General features: G+C 37.1%; 2 protein-coding genes across 4 annotated transcripts in view; both read left to right on the forward strand.

Annotated features, from left to right (window-relative positions):
• The window catches only part of LOC101738964 (facilitated trehalose transporter Tret1), a 37,072-nt gene extending 29,873 nt beyond the window's left edge, over positions 1-7,199 (forward strand). For 2 of the 3 annotated variants that reach the window (XM_038018086.2, XM_012695646.4), the window contains exons 6-8: positions 1,850-2,079; positions 3,837-4,031; positions 4,496-7,199. In XM_038018086.2, coding sequence (XP_037874014.1) covers positions 1,850-2,079; positions 3,837-4,031; positions 4,496-4,756 — 686 coding nt within the window. In that variant the 3' untranslated portion in view covers positions 4,757-7,199. The remainder of the gene's footprint in view (positions 1-1,849; positions 2,080-3,836; positions 4,032-4,495) is intronic. The other variant, XR_009975781.1, reaches the window with a different exon arrangement.
• Positions 7,200-12,840: 5,641 nt separating this feature from the next.
• Positions 12,841-26,338, forward strand: part of LOC101739110 (solute carrier family 2, facilitated glucose transporter member 8) — a 53,613-nt gene continuing 40,115 nt past the window's right edge. The window contains exons 1-2 of the mRNA XM_004922520.5: positions 12,841-13,207; positions 26,061-26,195. Of these exons, the coding sequence (XP_004922577.1) occupies positions 26,114-26,195 (82 nt within the window). The 5' untranslated portion in view covers positions 12,841-13,207; positions 26,061-26,113. The remainder of the gene's footprint in view (positions 13,208-26,060; positions 26,196-26,338) is intronic.

Here is a 26,338-nt window from a genome sequence, read left to right on the forward strand (position 1 = left end):
CGTCAGGACTGTATTTTGATACACAACTGCATTCGTTTTTACATTTACACCTTTCTCACAAAAATGTACCTCTGTTAAGCCCCAATAAGAAACTCCCAACCATACCATGAGCGAGGATGGAAAATGACCTCGTTGGACACGCGGAATATGGTTGCTCGCTTCTTCACTACTGTGTGCGTACACCTTATCATTTTGTTTGTTGTAGCTCTCTTCTACGGTAAAAAATTTTTCATCCGAAAAAAGAATTTCCCGATATTTTTTTCCCGCGTACCGCTTCAACAAAGCGTGGCATCTCTTCAGTCTCAGGTCCATTAGACGAGCATTCAAACGATGTCCTATTTTTTTTCGATATGCTCGTAGTCCTAAGTCTTCTTTTAACACCCTTTTCACCGTGGTTCTGCTTAACCCCATCTGAAGGGCCAACAGTTTCTGCTTACGTTTGGGATTTCTTTGAATTCGCTCCTTCACAGCTTTTATCACTGCTGGAGTCCTAACAGACCGAGGGCGACCACTTCTTGACCTGTCATCTACACTAGAGTATTCATTGTATCGTTTGATGGTACGATAAACGAATCTTTTGGTTATATTCAAATTTTTCAGTATGTTAAAAATTTGAATTGGCGCGTAACCGCAACGATGCAACGCAATAACTGCAACACGGTCTTCTTTAAGCGTCCACTCCATATTTAAAAATGAGTAAAATTCTAAAAGTATAACATTTTTATTTTCATGAACAATTCGAAATTCGAATTCAATAAACTTTTTTGTGGCCAGCATTCTAAAAGAAAAGTTTTTACTGTGTGACAATACTTATGACCTGACTATGTATAGATAAGTATATGTAAAGGAAAATCTCTAGTTTTAAAAAGATTTTTCTTAGACAACTTGACTCACCTGTCATTCAATGAAGAGAATAAATCAATCTTACATAATCTAATAATATTGTTTAAAATATTAATTTACATAGAGATATTAATGGCTTTAAATGTTATTTTCGTATATATATTACAGAAAACGCAGTTAAAGACTTTTATTGGCTGGAATATTTGATATCATTACATTGTATGTACCATCGTCAGACATCATAGGGGCGACTAGCTAGGGTGATCGAGCCCCACAGACACAGCCCAGTAAGTTTCTCGCCGGATCTTCTCAGTGGGTCGCGTTTCCGATCCGATGATAGATTCTGCGAAGCACGGCTCTTCGTAAGGTTCGTGCTAGCAACATCGTCAGGTTTGAGGCCCTTGAGCTCACCTACTAGTTAATATGGTCTCTCTAGACCATAAGCAAAGGTAGGAAAATTGATTGAGCTAAGAGAAATATTGAGTACGCTACACAAAGCACGCTTGTTGCCTTAGACAAATTTAGAAATCTTCCCTTGACGTTAGCAAACGAAAACGAATGACAGTTCTTAGGATGCAGGCTCCGTTCTTCAAGAAGGCTGGTTAGTAAGTGATGACTGACGTCTATGCGCGCCTCCATCGGCTAGGCAGTTAGCCGAGTTACATCAACATCGCGATCGTGCTATCACCTCTCGGGAATCGTGCCGCGCTTCGTTTTGCTACCAAACTTTTTTTCTTCTACCTACGCTGATAGCCTTGAGAGGCTATTTCAGCTTCTCCTTGACATGTAGGTGAGCTCACGGGGCTCAAACCAGAGTGTTGCTAACACTGGCCCTAGCAAGAAGCACTGCTTCGCGGAATTTACCACTGAATCGGAAACGCGACCCACTGAGAAGATCCGGCGAGAAACTCAGTGGGCCGTGTCTATGGGTTAGCTACCAAACTAATGACCGTCTCCGACATGTAAATATTAGCGATGGATTGAAAACTTTTAAAATTATTTTCAGTACACGACAGGCCGACGTTCAAAGCGTTCATAATAACGTTGGTCATCAAAATAACGCAACAGTTCGACGGGTACTTAATAGTGCTTATATACGCCGGTTTCGTCTTCAAGAAGGCCTCAGATTCGGTTACGATACCATTGACGCCGAACAAGCAGGTCATGATGATTGGAGTCTTGCAGCTCTTGGGCTCGATTTTGGCCACTTGCATCGTGGAGAAAACTGGTCGGAAGGTACGTTAGAATATTGTTTCGAAGTCGTGACGCTGGAACAGATACACTATGTTGCTTAGATATCAATTATCGAGGGTAGAAGTAAGGAGCATGATATCATGTATTTAAGGACTTTTTGGCGGGAACGCGAGGAGTGAAGTTGTGTGATTTGTTTTATTTTGTCGATTTAGTGTTTCTTTGGGTTTAAATGTGTAATAATGGTGATTTATTAACTGTTTAATATCTGTGAAAGTGCACAAATGTAGGAAAATGAAACAAAGCCGCTGGACGTAACTTCTCGGGATCCTCCAAAAAGTCCACTGAAAAAATCTTAGTAAACGACCATTTTTACTGAGATTTTACTGAGATTATATTTCATCCCATTTCATTTCATTTCGTCCCAGTTGATTAATGTCTCAAATTAATCATCTTCATTTCATTTCACTCCATAATATCATTTTTCATAAAAATATGAATATAAATTAAAATAAGACATGACTTAAAGGTCTCAGTTACCAGGTCATAAAATCCCTTAAAAAAAATCATGTATGTATTAAAAAGTGTCCGTTGAGAAGGAGCAAATTAAGGTGGCGCCACAGTAGCATGTGGAAAGATTTAAAAAACAGCGCCTTATCAACTAATAACTATCGCCAACGCTTCAATTCAATCCAGTATACTTTACTCTGCTTAAAACTGCGTTAAGCATATCGAGGAGTGAAGAGATATTTGCTTTAATCGACATTTCGCTTAATACGCTACATTTATCTTTGTAATTAAAGGTCCGCTTTATTTGTTAATAATAATAATAAATATTTACTAACAATCACGCCACGTTAACTGGTCCCGTAATAAGTTCGTAAAGAACTTGTGTTACAGGTACCAGATAACGGATATAAATGTAAGATTTTTATTATACACATACATATATTTAATATACATCCATAACCCTGGAAAAGACATTTATATTTATCATAAAAATATCTTCCCTTGGCGGGATTCGAACCCGCGACCCCCTTGTGTAGCGACCATGTCACTTACCATTACACCAGACGGCCGTTTAGCATCACCAATTCGATGTTTTTAATTGAACTTCAATTATGTTTAGTCGAATAAAATAGCTGAAGAAGTTTTTTTTGTCATGATATTTTTTCCAAATTTTAAATTTTAAATCTAAATGCTCTCCTGTAAAGTTGCAAAAAAATTTCACTTAAACCAAATATCTTTCCACCCCTCGATATTCTACACTTCCTACGCGAGCGCTATTTCGGTATTTCTAAGTAAGACACCTTTTCAAGTAATTTCCTATAAAAGTTGGTACTCTGCTTTTTACTTCTACCCTCCATAATTCAACTGACATGTGAACAGTTAATGAAAAAAAAAAAACATGTGTGCAATTCACACGAGGTAGAAGTGAAACCTTCCAAAATTAAAATACAATCATCCTAAATGTCTTATCTAATCATCCTAAATGTTCTTAAGTATATGTAAAATTTTGTCATTAGTAAATAATTGTAAGGTAGCGCCCTCTGTGAATTTTTAATTTCACGTATAATCCTAAATTAAAATTCACTACAAGAGCTTTCATACACACGTTAGTATTAAAAAATCTCACAGATGGCGCTGTATTAAATAGTATGTATATTTCTGTCTCATTCTTTGCTGGCTTCATCCTACACATTTTTGTATTTGTGTCTCTTACCTGTCGTTTTTTCCGTTGCATCCGGTTTGAAATCACAACGATTCTAAAGAAGTTTTCACTTCAAAAATAACTTCCCCAGCTTCTGCTAGTTTCAACATCGTTCACTGTCGGCGTTGGGATGGTGGCCTTATCCGCCTGGTTTTATATGACGTCGTTGGGCTTCTGGCTGCCGGGCTGGGTCCCGGTGGTCGCCATGTGCGTGTGCATCTTCGCAGACGCGGCGGGATTCCAACCAATCTCATACATCATTATAACGGACTTATTCACTTTTCAGGTAAGACATGCGAACGAATGCTTTCCATTTAAAATTTGATCAAAGAAACATGGCTAATGTACTCATACATGATTTTAGTCTAATATAGAACCGCTCTATGTCTTCTCGTGGATGTTGTTAGGCGAATAACCCTCTCACCGGATAACAGATAGCAGCGTTTACTGAATATTAAACAATGGTATTACGGTTACCAAAAGACATTCAATAGTTGTGGAACGTAACGCCCGCATGGGTATGTAGTATGTAGGTACCACCATTTTGCCTATATCGACCGTAAATACGTATTGTCACACACTTGAAAAAGTATAATACATTAAAACTTTGATCTCGTATCTCAAGGTGGATGGTGGCATTGATTATTGTACAGGAGATGAACTCCTTTACTCATCTACGCTGTAAATGAAATTAAAATATATAATATAAAATATATTTAATATATATATATATATATATATTTATTCCAGTTACGAGGCACAGTGTCATCGTTCACGAACATTTGCGCCAAAATAAGTAATTTCATACAAATGAAATGGTTCACCGATATCTGTAACCTCGTCGGCATCCACTGGACTTTCTTGTTCTTCGGTGTGGTATCGTTCGGTGCGTGCATATATACAATGGTTCGTTTCCCAGAAACAAGACAGAAGACTGTCGCCGAGATATACTCTAAGTTGTCGGGAAACGATGAGGAGAAAGATGAAAACAAAACTGAGGTTATACCGTAGGACGATAGTCGAAATATCTAATAATTCTGTTAGTTTTATATCGTCATGTTTTTGTTTGTAAAATATCTTTTAGTTGAGAATCGAATTTGTTTCCGATTCTAGTAAGTCGAGGCATGTTCGCGACCGAACCCAGTGCCTCTAGATATAAAAAATAAGTGTTTCATTTAAAAAAAAAATGTACGGTACCTACTAATTACTATCTAAATTTTGTATGGAGGTAGGTACATACCTATGTACGTTTTTCGCTATTTTTGAATCTTTAATCAATTTGCATTGAATTTGTGAGTTTTCAGTGTGTTTCTCATCATCTGAATTATTATTATTTTGAGTAAATCTTTGAAATTTTGTTAAAATACTTAACGGAAAGATTGTGAATGTGAAGTAATGTATTTTTTTTAATTAGAATTGAATATTAGGTAGTATATAGGTCCTTTGAGTGAATAAAGAAAAGTAACGAATTTTTTGTATTCAATACTTAATTTAAATCGAGTCATAACGCTAACTTTATTTCTATGTAGGTTTTAAGCAATCTAAATATAGATAATAATGGATCCTACCAAATTAATATATAAATGTAGCCGTATTCGTTTTTAGTACATAGTTAATATTCTGATCTCAAGTTAACACTTGTAGCAAGATATTGAGTTTTACATATCTATCTGTTATCAATTTCACATTTACTAGGTATCTTGGTAATAACTTTGACAACAGATTCAATTAAAATAATATGGTTTTGTTAAAAAGCTAAACTGAATAAACTGACTTCTGTGACCGATAGAAAGTAGAAAAGCGCGGCAAATTGAATTTAAAAACATCATTATATTAAAGTGCTTACAAAAAAACCCTAAAGTAAATAGTTCCTAAGAAATTTCTTTTAAATAGATGAATGAAAATGAGAACAGGTTGTTAAGACAATGAATAAAATACCGAAATAAATATAACTTGTAATTTAAGGAGTTAATTTTTTATTGTCATATTTTTTTCATACTATTTTTCGATTAATACCTCAGTAATAAATTGCTTCGGTAATATAAATAAAAAATATTAGCAGAGCTGCATAAAACGCTAATTTCTACCAGTGTGCTTAGTGCGAGTTTCTTAACGTTCTCGATAGCGTAAAAGTTAGCTCATATTTGAGTCGTCTATTATCAAAGGTGGCAATCTGTGCATTTGGACAAAAAAATGTTATTGATATGTCAATACAGATTGATTTGAATATAATCGTCTCCTTCAAAGAATACGGATCAAAACCTGCATTAAATAAAGGTTAATACTTAACCTGTTATTTATCTAAGATGTCGATCAGAAGAGTTTTGTGACTGCCAATGGAATACAAAGTCAATAATTCGTTTTTCTGATTTACCAATAATTGTCCAAAAGTCACATTGCCGGCTTTGATAATAGTCGACTCATTTGTAAGGAATGGGATCGTTTGCCTACGTTTGCCGCTAGGGGCGCTGTTCCAACTGCATACAAAATTGGGTTAACTTTTACGCTATCGAGGGCGTTAAAAAACTCGCACTAAGCACACTGAAAACGTGCAGTCGAAAAGCTAAAACCGATACGGTATGAAAAAAAAATTAGTGTAAAGTGCGAGCGAGAAACAAAAATAACTTATCTTAACGCGAGAGTGAGAAATAAATAGACCACCATTTTGCGTCATTTCAAATTGAATTAACTCGAACAATGAAACTGTTTAACAGAAAATCAAAATTATTTGTGTGATAAAGATATCCGAAGTGCTCTATGTTTTAATTTGGCTTTCAAGGATATTAAACAAAGATGTTAAAGTGTATTAAATTAACATTTAACTACTTATCGAACTTAGTTTGGATGGAGAGCAATGTCATTTAAAAATATTAGTGCCGAAAAATCTTTTCCTACGGAATATTACAAGGTTTTTACTTTAAAATATGTTCTCATAACATTATCTAAATATATTTTAAGAACAAAATCTATGAAAGCAAATTGTAGGTACCTAGTACTTAAGATTAACGCATAAAAATTACCCACACTATTTACTTAAGCAAATTTATAAACGGACTTGGCAATAGCGATTAATAGTGACATTTGTGTAATAGAGTTTGACTTTTAGCTTGAAGTCCAAAATACATTACGAACGCGAACTTTAGAGGCTCAAGTAATTCTCAATTTAAGATCAAAACAATTATAAATACAATTGTTTTAAATATACGACATCTGATGTTCAATTTTCAATAATTGCAAATGTGTTCAATATTGGGCCAATAAAACACCAATAAAAATTGTTGACATTATATTAAAATTGTCCATATTACTTAGAACATAATACCTATATGGAAATACAAATACGAAATTGGGTATTTAGTCGTAATATGTAAATATAATATTTAAAATGTGATAATAATTAATGTAGACGTAGACAATATGTTATCGATAGTCATAAAATAAACGATTAAGACGACTGCTTTGTTTATTTTCCAAGGAGGAATAAAAAGATATATAATTTTACCCACTTCCGTTATTTTAGTTAAATAGAGACCAATATCTAGTCACATTTAACCAAGATTTGAGAAGACCATTGAACAAAAATGTGACATGCACAACTACCAACAAATGCGTTATCAACACCAGACCGCAGTTAAACATATACTGACAGAAATATGTTTAAACTAAACAATATTAATAATAAACATTTTTAACCTCCCATTATGAGAAAATATTTTACTATGATTATTGCATAAATATTGATATCCTATCTAAATGAATATCTTAAATTTCCATGTGAGATCTCAACCAACTATACAGAGTTGATCGGCGAGCACCGTGGAATTTTCGTATACTGGAAATCATTTCAGGTATTTAACTTATTTGAATATATTTGTATTGCTGTATACGCACCAGACCTGTAATAAAAAAAATCTATTCGTCGTAATATTAATCTCATTTCCCTAAATAACTCGCTAATTCCCAGCTCCTAATAGCTGATTATTGAGTTGGGTGAATAGCAAAAACGCACGAATTTTCTATTAATTACTGTTGATGGGCTAACAACTATCGTTTACGGGGGGTTTCTGCAGAGTTTGAAGAACAAGATACCCGCAGTGCAAGGGCTCTGGCTGTAGCCAAACCCAATATGAGTCGCAAACTCGCTTAAGCACCTTAATAATATTGATACTTTTACTTCGAAAAAATGTCTTGCTATACGTTAATCCATAGGAGTATAATGTTTTTTTTTCCTACCTAAGCTAAGATAAGATAAGCTAAGATAGCCTTGAGAGGCTATATCAGCGGAACCTTAACTAGTAGGTGAGCTCACGGGGCTCAAACCTGACGAAGTTGCTAACATGAACCCTAGCAAGAGCCGTGCTTCGCAGAATCTACCACTGGATCGGAAACGCGACCCACTGAGAAGATCCGGTGAGAAACTCAGTTGGCTGTGTCTGTGGGTTAATTTACTCGCCGAGCCCTTGGTCGCAAGAGACGGGTTCGACGAGAACAATGATCGGTTTTTTAAATCTTTTCACTTGCTACTATGGCGCCATCGTCATTGGCTCCATATTCCAGCGGACATTTTATAATACAATGAGATAGTACTCCTTAGTTCTACCCTCCATATTGGAAAACAAAGATATCCGCTATTTTATGGTGGCGGACATCCTAATTTGATTTTTTTTCTTGATGTACGGAACCCAACTGTTTAAGCCATTTCATTTGTTACCTCTATTTAAGGTATCAAGTCCTTTTGTATCGGCAGTCATCTGAGATCTAAAATTAAATTGAATAAAATACATAATTATATTAGGGAAGGGTTTTGATTAGTAGATTTGACCAACACAAACAAACGCTATATGAAATTGTTTATTAATGTGCTTAAGATGTTCCATTTGCAATCAGCTATCTATAGTGGACTGAGATTATTGGTTTATTTTGGCTATCGGCTAGTTGTCCTGAAGCACGCTGGGTGTTGTTATCGGAGCCTTCTTAATTCGGAGCTAATTCTCTTACAAAATATGGTAAGAAGTCAAAATAAAAATGAGACTTTCAAATTAATTTCATACTTCCTAGCCATTTATGTGTGGCGTGCGTTCATTCGCGAAGCAATTGCTCTTGAGTTGTTAGGTCTCCTTCGGAGGCGCTCGGGCAGTTGTTAGCAAATCCCACCCCTCCTGGCTGAGCATTTGCTCGCCCACTTGTCCTGCTGAAACTGGAAAGGCCTTCGGGCCACCAGTAATCCTTGAACCATAAAAAAAAAAGTGTGGCGTGCGATTTACACTCGTCTCATTTTTAAACAAAAGCAAAAATGGACGGGCTGGGCGGCGTTCGGCAAACTGCGTGGTGTCTTTTCATCGCACATCCCACAGTGCCTGAAAACGATAGTTTTTAACCAGTGCGTCCTACCGGTAGTGACTTATGGAGCCGAAGCGTGGACACTCACAGCATGGTTGGTCCGTCAGCTCAAGGTCGCTCAGCGAGCCATGGAAAGAGCCATGCTCGGAGTTTCTCTGAAGGATAAAATCCGGAAAGATTATTCGACAGAGAACTAAAGTCATCGACATAGCTCAAAGAATCAGCAAGCTAATGTGGCAGTGGGCTGGCCATATACGCCGTAGGACTGGCAATCGCTGGAGCAGACGGGTTCTCGAGTGGAGACCACGCAGCGGAAGACGTAACGTGGGACGCCCCCTGGCTAGGTGGTGCGATGACCTCCGAACGGTGGCCGACAAGAAGTGGATGAGGAGAGCCGTAGACCGGGCTCAGTGGTGTGGATTGGGAGAGGCCTATGTCCAGCAGTGGACGACTGTGGGCTGTTGATGATGATGATGATGAAAAATGGACAAACGTAATTGTGATTAGATGGACGACAGACGTGCTCAGAGCTCGCCTAATACCGAAGCTTCAATATTAAAAGCAGCGTTTATTCGCTTTCCCAAATAGAAAATAAATTGACCATAACTCCCCACATATTTATACAAATAAACTTCTGAATTGTGCTCACGTTTGTAGCACACTTGTGAAAACAAGCGAATGGTTTTTTGAAACTGTTCAAACACAATAAAATACATTTTTGTTACTAAAACAAATAATTCGTATTTCCTTTACCTAGTGGTCGTGTCACGTTAAGCTACACGATAATCTCATTAATATACCATACACATTAATGAAACATTATAAAGATATATTTTTTAAAGATGGAAGTAAATTCCTAAAAGTGTATTTAGAATATGTTTATTTTCTTAAGGCGCTTTTCTTAATTTAGATTTGAGGTGACTTTTGCATTCGATTTATTAAAAATCAGGAGGTGATCATGACCCTCAGAGATGAGAAGCAGGACTGGAGGAAAACGACTTAGAAATCGCATGTCTTTTATGATGGTGCCCATGACATGGTAATGATTTTGAGGGTTTTTATTTGATGAACCGTCAGAAATAGAACGCCAAACTGCGTCAGGTGTCAACGATCCAGGCTCCTTCTTCTTCTGTAGCGAAGCATTAAAATCCGTATCTATGAAACAGAGTTTTAGGCAGAGCGTTAGAGTTCAGTTCTTGCTATCTTCAATGGGATCCTTTATTATCAACGAATCGCCCCACACCGCAATTGGTTCATCCTAATACTTACTGGTAATCACTGCACCTTATCAACAGTATGCTTTCAGAGATGGCTTTTGTGAGGCTCTAGAATTAATTGTTCTTCTTAGTGTTTCCAAAGTTCCATGACATACTCTGCTTGAAACGAGATTTAAAAGCTCTAGACAACTGCTTGTCCGTGGTGGTATATCGGACGGACTGATCTTTTTTTACAGCATAGACTGGTGAACTAGCTCAGGGCCTTAGTGGTCACTGGAGCCCATAGACATAGCAGCGTAAATGCCGCCATCCACCTTTTTTATTTATTTATTGCTTAGATGATTGGACGAGCTCACAGCCCACCTCGTGTTAAGTGGTTACCGGAGCCCATAGACATCTACAACGTAAATGCGCCACCCACCTTGAGATATAACTTCTAAGCTAAGGTCTCAGTATAGTTACAACGGCTGCCCCACCCTTCAAGCCGAAACGCATTACTGCTTCACGGTTGAAATAATCACGATACTGGTTCCTATTCTTGATGATGGAAACTGTACAACTATTTTTGATATTGACACAAATAATACCCACAATATATTTTTGCAGGTATTTTTTTAACACGTTTAACCTTTCTTTTATAACCTTTATAGTGGAAGTCGTACGTGAACGTTTTTTAAATTTCGTATTTAATTACAAAAATGTAATTGCCTGCGGGATTTGAACTCTGATGCAGTCGCATCGTACGATACCAGTACTCGAGCATCTTATCTTCTTATCCCTCAGGCCACGACAACTACAAACATCTATTAAAATGTATAACGGCAACACCTCTCACTAGTTAACTCAAGTACTTTCTCTTTCTATTTTTGATTAAAATTTACCAGTTTAACAACATACTAAAGCTATGCCATAAATGTTGTACAATACAAGGAGTAAAGTATAGTATAAAACAATTTAACAAAAAAGGAAAGTTACTACAACATATTAGCATGAGAATATCATCAATGTCATCATCATAATCGGTTGCTCTTGGCAGAGCAGTCGTGGTCATGTGGAATTCTTGCTCATTAAAGCCTTGACAGATGGTTTCCACAGTTTGCGAACCGAGGCCCGGCGCACACACTCGTTAATTGGGGTTTCAGTAAGGTCTTTCACCTGATCAGTCCAACGCATGGGGATTCGCCACGAGATCTCTTACCATTGACCCTACCCTGAACAACAAGTTTCTCGATAGACTCTGCTGGCCGACGCGATACGTGTCCAAAATATCGAAGAATCCTGGATTGCCATCGATATATTACCACCAGTGGTATATATCGATATATTACCACCAGTGGTAATATATCGATGTGGATTGCACTGTTGACGATAACCTGTGAGAATATTTAGTTCTTTTAGGATCGAGGCGTTGGTGCGATGCTCAGTCCAAGATATACGGAGCATCCTTTGTATGTAGTCGAAATCAATTAAGTAAGCATTATTAAGGATATCTCAAACAGTATTTGTCAGTTCTTGTTAAATTCAAATAGGACCACATTAGCACTAGCTTTCAAATAACTAACAAGGTTGTCGAAGACAGAGCGAAGGTGAGGAGAAAAATAAGGAGAGCTGATCCCACCACCATGTGGTATGATGAACTAGGAAGTTAGGGAGAGAGAGATTATTTTTAAACTATCGGTCAAGCAGGTCTTTTTATGTCACAAAGTGCGTTTCATTGTGCCTACTTATCAATGGCCCGGTGTGCTCTGGGCAAGTTTTTTAACGTTCTCGATAGCGTAAAAGTTAACTCAAATTTGTATGGAGTTGGAACGTTTGCTTACGTGTGCCGTTTACAAATTTGAGTTAACTTTTACGCTATCGAGAACGATAAAAAATTCGGACTAAGCACACAGTACACAAAAAAAATAAACAAAATGTGTGCAATTCACACGTGGCAGAAGTGAAACCTTCCAAAATTAAAATACAATTATCCTAAACGTCTTAAGTATATGTAAAATTTTGTCATTAGTAAATAATTGTAAGGTAGCGCCCTCTGTGAATTGACATTTTAATTTCACGTATAATCCTAAATTAAAATTCACTACAAGAGCTTTCATACACACGTTAGTATTAAAAAATCTCACAGATGGCGCTGTATTAAATAGTATGTATATTTCTGTCTCATTCTTCGCTGGCTTCATCCTACACATTTTTGTATTTGTGTCTCTTACCTGTCGTTTTTTCCGTTGCATCCGGTTTGAAATCACAACGATTCTAAAGAAGTTTTCACTTCAAAAATTTTGACTCTTCACACTCCTGTTTTATCGGTGTATTCTTCTTATATATTGTAACACAATTAATATTAATTAATTAATAAGTAAAAATGAAAAAAAAAAATTAAAGTATTATTTTTTTTAAATATCAATGGGCGATACAGATTTAAAATTTTTGTCTTAAAATTACAGTCTGGCCAAAACGCTGGAGATTCAAAATGTTATTGAACTAGCATTAACATCGTATCAACTACCTTCGAATTTCGAATTGGAGTGGCCATGGCACTTGAAAAGCACATGCAACCAATAGTATGCTAACACGAACTCCTATTTAATGTATTCGTTATTAGTTAATGCAAAAACGTGAGACCCACCTAGCAATTAATACGGTTTTATTATTTGTTTACACTGGTTTAACTAAAAAGCGGACATTAGGCACGCTGCACGATTACCGCACGATTCATTCAGTTCGCGTTTGGCGTCAGACGTGTGCGCAGCGGTTTGCTTGCACGTTCGATCAGAGTTCCGTTTAATCGAATGTTTAATGTTGAAATTCAACGTGTTTCTGTGTGTGAAATTGTTTTAAGCTGTGTTTTGTTTGATTGTGTTTCTGAGCATAACATTGAAAAGGTTTTTATGACCACATAAAAGAAGTGAGTAAGATTTTTATTTAATTGACGAGTAAAATGTTGCTAGCCAAATGAACGTTTGCGGAGTAAATTTGAAAGCAAAATTAAAGTTGTGCCAGCTTTGAAAAGCTGTATAATATTTTACTACCTGGATCAATTGTTACATTTCAATACTACCTGCATTTATATTTGCATGTATTTGTACGACTTACTTTACTTAACTATTTAAAACTTTTGGGATTTTTCATTTTCATAAATATCATCTTTGGACTTGAATTTTATATTATTAGATATCGTGGTCGTGTACTTACGTACATTTTAAGTGGAAAAATATTTCTTATTCTAGTTTGTATTACTTATTGAAATTTTATAAATTTTATTGCGTAAAGCATATGTTTTCACTTCCAATGGCGCTGACATTTTGTGAAATAAAAATAGGTATGTACGTATACAATTTTCAATGATTACAAACTTGAAATCGCTGATTATTTGCTTCGTTGGCATAAACAATTAAAGCTTTATACCCCACCGTCATTTTATATAAGAATAATACTTATGAAAATATCAATCGTTTTTATTGGACGAAATTTATCAAATGGCATTATCTAAAATAGGTTATGTTAATCACATTTAATAACATATTTTATCCGCGAAAGTTTAACATAATTGATAAATTAATTAAATCTAAGTCTTTCCAGCAAATTTGTATATGTAAATAACGTAAAAATAATGTACGTAGGTACTTAGTAACGTTCCTAAGAAGTACAATCTAACCTTTTTTTTGTGAAAGAGTTACCTCCTTTTAGTCTGTAGCTAGATTTGTAGTTATTAATTAAAAACGTCGTGTGCACGCTACACGAATTACTAAATGTCAGGCAACTCCTACATAGTTTTATTAGCGTGAACTTTTCTCAACACTTCATAAATCTTGTTTATAAAACGGTTTTTTGAAGTGAATTATCGGAAATAGCAAATCACGTTATGTGACGCTGACACTGATGATTATTTGCTTATGACGATGTAACTGGTTCTTTAAATACAACAGTAGACAAGACAACCATAAACTATAGATAAATATAAATTGAACTAAGATATTCTAAGTTTTTTACGCGCCATATAACGGATACAAAAATCCTGGTGACCTATTCCGTTCGACGCTATATACCTATTATTAGTATAGAATATTAAGGACAGACTGATAAATCTATTGATCTTGAGCTTGACTTCTCTAGTTTTCTAGCATGTTCTAGCAGTTCTCTAGCATGTATCTACTTCTATTGGACTCGTTTAACCTTGTAAAAAACAATGTTTATAATATTTAAAATATTAACGATAATATGATGATCGAATGATGAATAATAATGTGACACATATTTATTATATTATCTTACTACAATAACTACTCATAGGCAGATGGACCGCAAACGTGTTTGTGGAATGCAATGAAAAAGTTGAACGAGTGTCAGTGTTGCCAGATGTTCGTGAGTCGTGTCAAATTACTTTGCATCCCGGATTTTTTGGTCTTTGTTCATGATAAGTGACATCCATGTGTTGTCTATAAGTTTATTTCTTATTTAGGACATGGGCAGACAACAATTACTATTTACTTCGTTAAGATCTATTGTTTCTATGAGTTGCTGTTATAATGCAAGACAATCATTTATATTTCTTAACTTAATACATAAATGATATACTTACTGTTTTTTTCTTTTGAATATCGATAAGTTTTATTGCGGTGTATGGACCTATTTTGAATTTTGTCATTATATACGAAGATATATAAAGTTTATAATACGCAACTACATATATAATTTAAATATTAATCAATATTGAAAACAATACAAGGCAATCATAAATTACGAATGAGCGAATAGGAGTGCCGTTAATAAGTATGCGATTCTTTCGTATTGTATGCAAATTGCAAATGGCTGCAAAACAATCACTATAACCACTACCACGTTCAGAAATGGAAAGTACTAATACATAATTTCGGTGTATTGATTGAAACAATGAAAATTGAGATAATTTTTTTTTCTACAAATTGTATTTAATATTAGTTATCATGCTTTATTTACACAGAAATATTGCTACAAATGGTAAAATTGAAGCGTAATATATACGTGACGCATATTTGTTTTTTATTTTCGCATACAAACCGCTATTTTCGGCCGTATCCATCTGGCAACATCTTTAGTGGAAGACAGGTGGAGACTGGCCAGTGATAATAATAAACAGTTTCTGCTCTGGCTTGCGATAACTACTAATTTTAACAACAGTAATATATTATTCTATGATGTGACGCAAACGGAAATGCCCGCTCTGGTGTGACGGAATCACAATAACTATCAACTTTCTGTATTACCAAGGTCTATGGAACTTATTAATCGAAGTTCAAATTTCAAACGAGTCGATTAATTGTGTCTGTAGCATCACGAATTCACAGATAATATAAATATGTACTTTTAATACGCTATTATTCGTGAAGCAATAAACCTTTTTTTTAAATATGTTTTCTGTTCTAAGGAGCCCATGTTCCTGTTTTCCTATTTGTGTTGTTATTAACATTGCCTGTTACATGGCGAATTGCTGCGGCACAAACTTAAAAATAATAGACTTATCCTCAAGACAGAAAGAGAGAGAGATATATATTATAGAGAAAGATAGAGACAGAAGAACACACCAACATAATTGACATTAAAAACCACATACACTGGTGTACGATAAATGGGCTTGTCGCGAAAAACGATCTGATCGATAATAATATGTTGCGATGTACTTTACTATTGTAGGTACTATCTAATGATGTATCGTCTCACTGTCTCACTTTAATTCTTAAATATATTTTTTAATAAATTTGCCCATACACACTTTCTGAACAATAACATACGGACCGTCTGTACACAGATCAACACCAGGGAAGATCTTCGCTTTGTCGTTTACCTCCCTAATACACATTAAAACAATTACTTTATAAACCTATTTTAGTAACTAAATATAGCTAAATATAGCGATTATTTATTTAATCGTTGTAATCAATGTAGTTTTTTTTTTATTTTTTATTGCTGAGATGTGTGGACGAGCTCACAGCCCACCTGGTGTTAAGTGGTTACTGGAGCCCATAGACATCTACAACGTAAATGCGCCACACACCTTGAGATATAGTTCTAAGGTCTCATTATTGTCACAACGGCTACCCCACCCTTCAAACCGAAACGCATTACTGCTTCACGGCAGAAATAGGCGGGGCGGTGGTACCTACCCGCGCGGACTCACAAGAGGTCCTACCACCAGTAATTACTTACGCAAATTATAATTTTGCGGGTTTGATTTTTATTACACGATTCTATTGTGGTGCTCAGATGATGATGATGATGATGTTTTCGGGTCATTTCAACCCGAAAACACAGATACTTTTGTCTGCCTATCGTATGATTATTCGACGAAGCCCGCAAAGTCTACTATATATACATAATTGTGAATACAATATCATCAATGTACACTTGTGTTACAGTTTTAAATTAGCACACAGTAATGAATACCTATCAAGGAATTATATATTACGTATTTATTTTAATGTTAGTATTGCCACGTATATTAAATGCACCGACTATGTCGAGTGATCACGTTTTTTTTTTCATAAGCAAATATACTAGATAAGACACGAAGGGTTTCGAACTCAAAACATTCTTTCAAATCGACGCGCCTGCGTGATGTATTCTTAAACAAAATGGATTCATTGTTTTAGTCGATTTTCTCATTAGTTTACTGCTTAATCGTCCTGACTACTGTACCTATAGGTTAGTTCGTACTTACCGATCTCTTATTGGTTCGTCTTTTTTTCAACTGAAGAATAAATACTATTAGATTTTTATTTGGATCGATTGTAGGTATTATCTATCACATAGTCGTCTTCATTACACACCAGCTATTCCCCCTAATAGTGAGAGGAAGGATGCATCTTATACATAAAGATTTTAGAACGAAAATTCAGCTTTCATGACCGATATGTTCCCATTTTGGTTCTAAGTGCGACCCATCATCAGGCTGGCATCATTCCAAAAACGGGAAAATGATTTGTTCTACTTAGTAAATAAGCGGTCAAAGCACTCAAATATCGTGACACGAATCTATTTGCATAAATAAATCTTGGCGTTACGAATATTCAGTGATTATTTATGGGAACTCTTGAAATTTCGCTAGTCAATAGTTCTAGACCGATTGACTCTGTTTACAATTTATCTTCGCCCGGGTCTGTATCTTCATTTATGCAGGTCGTATCTAGTTTGAAGACTATTCTCTGATAATGCGTCGCGCAATTCTTCTCCCCGTGTCTCATCTACCTTCGGCAGTCTTAACATGCCCGTGAGTGATACTATCAGTTTTGACGAATGGGTAGATGATCGTCCTTTGGTTTTTACCATTCGACATGACCTTCTACTATCAGCCTGTAATATTGTAGAATTACTAGTGATAGAGCATATTGTGAGCTTGCACGTGTAGGTGTCATCGTTCTGTTAAAAACAGTTCAGTTAAAACAATTGAAACTTTAACCTAATGTCTTAAGGTGGAAAGCGGAACCACGATTCGCGCTATGCGACAACCATCTATACGCTCCGGTAACTAACTTAACACCAGACTGGCCTTGACCTCGTTCCCTGTATTAGGAAATTTCACGATCTGAAATACTTGATCAATCAGATCAATAGGCAGTGAGTTGAATGCCTAGAAGTTGGAGGTCAGATCGAATACTCGCTGTTACGGTGCTCACACGATCAGAGGTCAAGCGGCTTTGTCCAATCTGTTCTTGATTAAAGAGCTTCAGCCAATATTGGTTGAATGTTTTTATTTTAAGGAACTTCAAAATTAAATGCTGAATTCTGACCGTAGCTTTTTAAATATAGTACATTGTGCACCAAGGGAGAAAAGTTGGACATTTCCTCCCGCGTGTAAAATTGGCAAACACGCAGGATGAGATGTCCTGCTGTCTTCCCGCGGTGAACATACTATTTTTTCTCCTACCAGGCCGAAAGTTCGTGGAGTACCGAGTCGGGGTCCAGGGGGCGAAGCCCTGGCCGGGCGGGGAGGGGGGGGGCGGAGCCCCCCATCTCATAAAAAAACAATTTAACTGTTTTTTTATTTTTAAATAAACTACTACTGATTAAATAAGAACTATCTGATGAACTCATCTTTGTATAATACTTCACTATTAAATTTTATTGCGTTTTGTTTATTTTACTTTTACACTAAACACAATATTGCAAATTACCCGAGCACAACAATGGCGGAAAATTTTAGGTGCGTGAGAGCAGACGTAGACACTAACGCGCATGCGCACTTGTCAGTACCCAGGGAGGAAAAGTTAGAATTTCTTCTCTGTACAGCGGGAGGAAAAGTTAGACTTTCTTCCCTGCACAGCGGGAGGAAAACCGAACTTTCGGCGTAGGTAGGAGAAGAAATATAGTTATGTTTGGTTAAATAATGTCCTGGTTCGATACTTCGTTATTCATATTATTATTATGGTAACACGAACAAAAAATACCATATATGTACTACCTTTTTGTGACGATAAGTTTTGTTAATGTTCTGTATTATTTTGTTGATGGGTTCTGTCCATTCTTTATTATGGAAATAATGGCAATGTTATAGTGGTAATGGATTTTTCATTATTCAAACCGAAACTCATGATTTATTCGGGGCTTACTCATACAGGCAGGACGATGTTATCTACGGTTTAAACATACAAGCTTAGTTACATGCTATCTTCTCAGTGGGTCGCAATTCCGGTGGTAGATTCAGTGAAGCAATCCTCTTGCTTGGACAGAGATATTAGCCAATACAGGCCGAGTCCCGTGAGCTCATCCACTGACCAAGACGAAGTGAGAATATCTCCTCGAGGCTGCTGACAGGTAGCTAGGAAAAACAAGACTAGACTAGAAGTTAGCATGTGAATTCGAAGGTTTGTTGCCCCGTTCCTTAGTGATCTTATTGAGGATATTAAGTCCAAGTAAAAAAAAAAAATATTGCTCTTGTATGCGGTCGAACATACGCCTTATCTGATGGTGTGTGGTTACCGTCGCCCATGGACTTCAGCAATGCCAGGGGCAGAGGCAAGCCGCTGCCTACCGTTGAACCGTTGAAGAATGAAACATCCTTGATACATGAGTAGATTTGAAAGCTAATTGAACCTCTTAAAGCTGGTGAAGATGACGTTGAAAGATAGTGTTACACATATCGATACCAATAGAGCCAAAACGAACCCATTGAGTTTCTCGCCGGATCTTCTCAGTGGGTCGCGTTTCCGATCCGGTGGTAGATTCTGCCAAGCACGGCTCTTGCTAGGGCTCGTGTCAACAACGTCGTCAGTTTGAGCCCCGTGAGCTCACCTACTAGTTAAGATTACGCTAAAATAGCCTCAACGCTCTCAGCTTAGGTAGGAAAAAAAACGTACAGTATTCCTTGCTAGTGTTAGCAAAGTCGCCAGGTTAAGCCCCGTGAGCTCTCTCCTACACGACCAGTGAAGCTAGGATATGGAGCTGAAAGTATGAAAAAAAGGCGGTATTCTCGTAACGATTTATAAAAGTATATCATTATATTATATCATTATCATGACTCAAATCAGTTCAGTCGTTGACATTTGAAATTTGCACAGTCGAATTTACACTAGACAACGTCTCTCTCAAAACTGGTCAACACTGATACTGGCTCTCGAATTTCGTCATTATTTCCAGAGCTGTAAGTCTGTAATCCCTTGCGCATATTTTCTTCCGTCAGTTACCAAGTCTGTTTTTATAAATAACTCCGTAGTACGAGAAGGCCTTCAGTGATAAAGAAATTCATAGAATTTAACACTTTAGAACGTAGATTATGGTTTCATCAAACGCTATCTTGACAGATTTTTTTACGCTTGACCTTATCTATCTATTACATACTAACGAAATCTTCCAACATAATTTTCCAATAAAAATTTGCACATACAGTAGAATTCATATACAACGACTTCGCTTATAACGACTAACCGCTTTTAACGACGATAATGATTACTCAAGTTAGGTTTCATAGTTATGTACTGAGAAAATATAACCGTTTAGTGCGACTCCGTTTTAAGCGACCAACTGCTTATAGCGACCATTAACTATGAATATTATGATGATACGTTCGGTTAAAACGACGCACAATGTTTTGTTTACACAACCTACCAATACCTTGGCACCCTAACTTCACCCTGCCCCCTTTATTGGCACGTGAATCACAGTTAGTGTTTGTCACTTGTTATGACAAGTTCTTAAAGCTCGACAAAATGAGTTCTATGAAGCGAAAGTATTTTACAATTGAAGAAAAAAGTGCAATATTACACTGGTTAGAAGCCGGTTAATCAAAGCAACCCTCGCAAAGGAGTTTAGCGTATCTCATTCTACAATATCAACAATAAGATCGAGCCGCTGTTTAATGCCAATGTTTTAAAATGCAAACGTGTAAGGACTTCTACTCATGAGTCGGTGGATAAGGCATTGTCACAGTGGTTCAAGCTTCAGCGCAGCCGGGAAATACCCGTGAATGTACCTCTGCTACAAGAAAGCAATTTTACGCTATAGAGTTAGACATGCAAAATTTTATATGCTCCATGAGTTGGATAAACATATGTACTTGAAATAATCCTGCCGTTTTGTACGTCATCCGGTTAGTACGACATAGTTTCGCCGGTCCCTTAAAGGTCGTTATATCCGGATTCTACTGTATAAGTAAAGGCGGCGGACAATACAATACTTTTTTGAATTTTTTTATTGCTTAGATGGGTGGACGAGCTCACGGCCCACCTGGTGTTAAGGGGTCACCAGAGCCGATAAGAGACCTACAACGTTAATGTCGCCACCCACTTTGAGATATAAGTTCTAAGGTCTCAAGTATAGTTACAACAACTGCCCCACCCTTCAAACTGAAACGCATTACTGCTTCACGGCAGAAATAGGCAGGGCGATCGTACCTACCCGTGCGGACCCACAAGAGGTGCTACCAGCAGTAACTACTTCTACATTATCCGTAAATTCGGTATTAATAAAAAACGAACTCGTTCTTGCGCCCATAAATACAATTATCCACAAACATTACATGTGTAGTATATAAACTTTGAATTATCAGAACAACGCCGCCTCATTCCGGTTCGATTTGACATAGGTCCGGTCCGGTCCCGCGATCATTGGACACAACGTGCAATTGACCTGCGTAAATATCATTGACACTGTGCTCCATGAGAATAGTTGCTTGGCACGCGATTCAACAAACATGTCGTGGATCAATTTCTCACTCGGATTTAGTTGAGGCCCGTGAAGGTTACCATTTTTCCCGGTCATCGTTCTCGCCGAACGCGTCGAACTTGCGACGAAGGGATAAGCGAGTAAATTAACCCACAGACACAGCCCACTGAGTTTCTCGCCGGATCTTCTCAGTGGGTCGCGCTTCCGATCCGGTGGTAGATTCTGCGAAGCGCTGCTCTTGCTAGGCCCAGTGTTAGCAACACCTCCTAGTTTCAGGCATGTAAGCTCACCTACTCATTAGGGTTACGCTGAAATGACCTCTCAAGGCCATCAGCTTAGGTAGAAAAAAAAACATTTTTACTGCTTAAATAGAAACGATATTATTATCCTAGCGCTCCCAGTCTAAAGTGGTTTCCAGAGGCCGTCATATCACCCATCGCCATCCATTTTGAAATATATGATCGAAGGCTTGTATAACGGTTTTCCTACTCTTCAGACCGGAACGCATGACAGTTTTGCATAGGCAGGATCGTAATGCCTACCGGTCTGGTTTTACATTACGCCAATATCCATAACAAAACCTAGCTCAGGACTAGTTGAGTTTGTAATGTTTGTTTTGTTCAAATAAGGTTCGAAGAGCCTCCACTGGTAGGCCATGGTTCAGCTACGTCATTACTGTTGCTGCCTTTCATGAGCGACGGCTTTCCAAGACAATAAAATAATAAAAAAGACAATTACTTACAAATACTCAACAAAGACAATTAGTCAACATAAAAACTCTATCATCATCACCTATTACAATTATTTCCCAATATTATTTCATATACCACTAGATACCTTTTATGACGTCACACCATAGCTGCCCATTTTTATTAGTGTTGAAAAGGAAAATTACATTCGAGATAATAATAATATAATAACTGTTAACAATTCTCAAGGTTCATTTCAAGCATTCAATTATGTAGAATTATCTAGAAATGTAGATCAATTATAAAAGCACACGGAAGCGAATGGTTGCAAGAATTCATAATATTATTATATACTCGATTATTTATATACATATTCGATTCATAATATGTACTATACAAGGGCTTACATTGAAACAGTTCAATAAAATTTGCAATTAAGCTGTTGCAATCTTTTTTTTACTTATCCTGATAGTTTTGAGAGGCTATTTCAGCTTCTTCTTGACGTGTAGGTGCGCTCACGGGGCTCAAAACGGGAGCATTGCTAACACTGGCTCTAGCAAGAGCAGTGCTTCACAGAATCTACCACCGGATCGGAAACGCGACCCACTGAGAAGATCCGGCGAACAACTCAGTGGGCGATTGTTGCAATCAATTAAGTAAACGGTTTAAAGGAATATGTTCGTACTAATGGTTGGATACTGGAACTTACCTTGCCTTGTCATTATTATTTTTTTATTGCCTTTGTAGGCAGACGGGCATACGCCACCATACCTGATGGTGAGTGGTTACCGTCGCCCATGGACTTCAGCAATGCCAGGGGCAGAGTCAAACCGCTGCCTACCGATGTCATGCGATCCAGTTTTAAAAATAGCGTAACTGTTAATCTAATGCTATTGAAAATTCGATCTTAACTATGGACTTTGACGGTAGCATTCATTTTGCTATATCTATTGGTCACCACCTAGCTTCAGTTTGGCCGTTGGCTGTACGCACCAATATGCGCCTGTAATAATAAAAATAAATGTAACTTAAAAACTTTAATAAACCTTGCTTAAAGTCGTCGTGGCCTAAAGGATAAGACGTCCGGTGCATTCGTATCGAGCGATGCACCGGTGTTCGAATCTCGCTGGCGGGTACCAATTTTTCTAATGAAATACGTACTCAACAAATGTTCACGATTGACTTCCACGGTGAAGGAATAACATCGTGCAGTAAAAATCAAACCCGCAAAATTATAATTTGCGTAATTACTGGTGGTAGGACCTCTTGTGAGTCCGCACGGGTAGGTACCACCGCCCTGCCTATTTCTGCCGTGAAGCAGTAATGCGTTTCGGTTTGAAGGGTGGGGCAGCCGTTGTGACTATACTGAGACCTTAGAACTATATCTCAAGGTGTGTGGCGCATTTACGTTGTAGATGTCTATGGGCTCCAGTAACCACTTAACAGCAGGTGGGCTGTGAGCTCGTCCACACAACTAAGCAAAAAAAAAAAAAAATATTAAATTGAACTAACCATTAATACTACTTCTATGGTTTATTTTCTCTTTAAGTTTTCGCGTATGGACATCGACGAGTGATTGCCCACGAATATTTATACATACCTTAAAATTAAATGCATATTAGATTCAATTATTACTTATAGTCATTGTTTTATTTAAAACTTTACGAATACATTACAGATTTCGTGGTCACGGACGATATCGGAAATACTCTATATATATAAAAAAGAATTGCTGTTCGTTAGTCTCGCTAAAACTCGAGAACGGCTGGACCGATTTGGCTAATTTTGGTCTTGAATTATTTGTGGAAGTCCAGAGAAGGTTTAAAAGGTAGATAAATATGAAAATGCTCGGAATTAAATAAAAATAACAATTTTGTTTTTCCTTTGATGTGTCCCCCTTCGGACGGATTCCTTTTGTTTGTTCTAAGTTTATTTTATACAAAAGCTTAGATCTTTTAACTATAGATTGAGGCACTACGAAGTCTGCCGGGTCAGCTAGTAAACAATAAAAAACTTAAGATTAAATGATCAAAGTAGTTTTAATTCTTCTTCTTCTTCTTAGTCGTACACTCCTGGCGGGGTGGTCGTGGTTATGTATGTCGTATTTGCGACTTTTGAGAGATTATTTGAGGTTTTGAGAGAGAGTTTTAATTACTGAAGTTATTTCTAAAGAATATAAAATTGTATTTTTCTCGAGGGATCCGGTCCCAATTCCACTATTCCTTTGTCTGTTTCTATATTTGTTTATTCATCGGGCATCGCCCACTAGACCGATATCAATAAAACCGGTATTACGAGATTTTCATTTTATTATTATTATTATTATTATGTTGTTGGTTGTTTGGTCTATCTTAATAGACCACTCTAAATACCGGCTGTATCTTTTACAAAATTTCTGTAGATAAAACGGTTGTCTGGAACAGTTTACTTTTAGCAAGAAGACCGCCTATTTTTTTTTATTGCTATTGTGAGCACCACCTGATGGTAAGTGGTCACCGTCGCTCATGGACGTCAGCAATGCCAGGGGCAGAAACAAGCCGCTGCCTACCATAAAGTACTCTCTGCAGGCCTCGTTTAAAGAAGGACATGTCATAGCGCTCGGAAAACACCGTGGAGGGGAGTTCATTCCAAAGCCGGATGGTACGTGGCAGATCTCTGCTTGTTGACTGTTTTTGCATATTAATTGTGTTTTGGTGTGCAATAAAGTATATTCTTTCTATCTCTCTGTCGCTTATAAAGCCGAGAGCTGCACGTTTTACAATAAAATCCTATTCTATACAGTTTTATAATAAAGTTGCAACAAAATAATAAAGAACGGCTCTAACAGAATTCCGCCTTCAAGTAGGTACCTACATAATTGTTTCATGTTGATTTTAATTAATCGGTAATAGAATAGAGGGAAAAACCTTGTACGTAATAAATGATAAATAACATAAAATGAGACAGATCTGAGAACTCATATTCTGCACATTCATGATACGTATAAAAAGACATAAAATATTATGTGATAAATATATGGCATATACATAGGTTATTATCTGTTTAATGACAACCTGAACCCATATAAATCACAATTTGAATGGCGCCACCCACTTTTTTATTATCATTACATAGATGGGTGGACGAACTCACAGCCCACCTGATTGTAAGTGTCTAACGGAGCCCACAGATATCTAAAACGTAAATGCCGCCCACTCACCTTGAGATATGAGTTCTGAGGTCTCAGTATAGCTACAACGGCTGCCCGACCCTTCAAACCGGAACGCATTACTGCTTCACGGCAGAAATAGGCAGGGTGGTGGCACTTTACCTCTTTGAGACATTAGATCGAAGTCTCAATTGCAATTTTACCCCCCACCTTGTTTCATAAAAGGAACGCATGATTTACGGCAGAAATATATATAACTATACTGAGACTTTACAACTTATTTCTCAAGGTGAGTGGCGCATTTACGTTGTAGATGTCTATGGGTTCCAGTAACCACTTAACACCAGGTGGGCTGTGAGCTCGTCCACCCATCTAAGCAATAAAAAAAAAAAAAAAAAAAAATAGGCAGGACAATACCTCCCAGTGGGAGCTTACGATACGCCTTGCCACCAATCATTATACAAATTTATAAATCTTTAATTATTATTTTTTTGGAGGCGATCGTGAACATATTTATGTTAACATGTACTTCTTGCGATATATAGATACTTTCCTACAGGATTTCATTACCAGCATAGCCGCATCATTTGGTGCGTACACCAGAGGTCTTTTCCTCTAGGCCACGATGCGACTCTTTCATCTATAATCTTTTATAACCCAAGATAAGCAGACCCCCTAAACCAAGCGAATCTACATCACTTATGTCTAAATTAAAATGATGCAACTGTGTCAAACGCACTTAGTTTGTTGTAAACTCGTTAAAAATAATCTATAATTATTATTTTCAGGTAAAATCCACCAAAAATGCACACTTAAGTGGAACGAATCACTAGTGTGCAGTATGTACCACTTACTCCCAGTAAAATGGATCTCGAAGATCAACGACGGCGGAATCTCTACACAATTCTTCATGGCTATGATGGGTAAGTAGAATCCAACTACGCCAAACAATAATCCAGGGTCCATTTATGTTACCTGCCGGTCATCGTTCTCGTCGAACCCCTTGCTTGCGACGAAGGGCCGGGCTAATAAATTAACCCACAGCACAGCCCACTGAGTTTCTCGC

Source organism: Bombyx mori, chromosome 20 (genome assembly GCF_030269925.1).
Source record: "Bombyx mori chromosome 20, ASM3026992v2".
NCBI classification, from domain to species: Eukaryota; Metazoa; Arthropoda; class Insecta; order Lepidoptera; family Bombycidae; genus Bombyx; species Bombyx mori.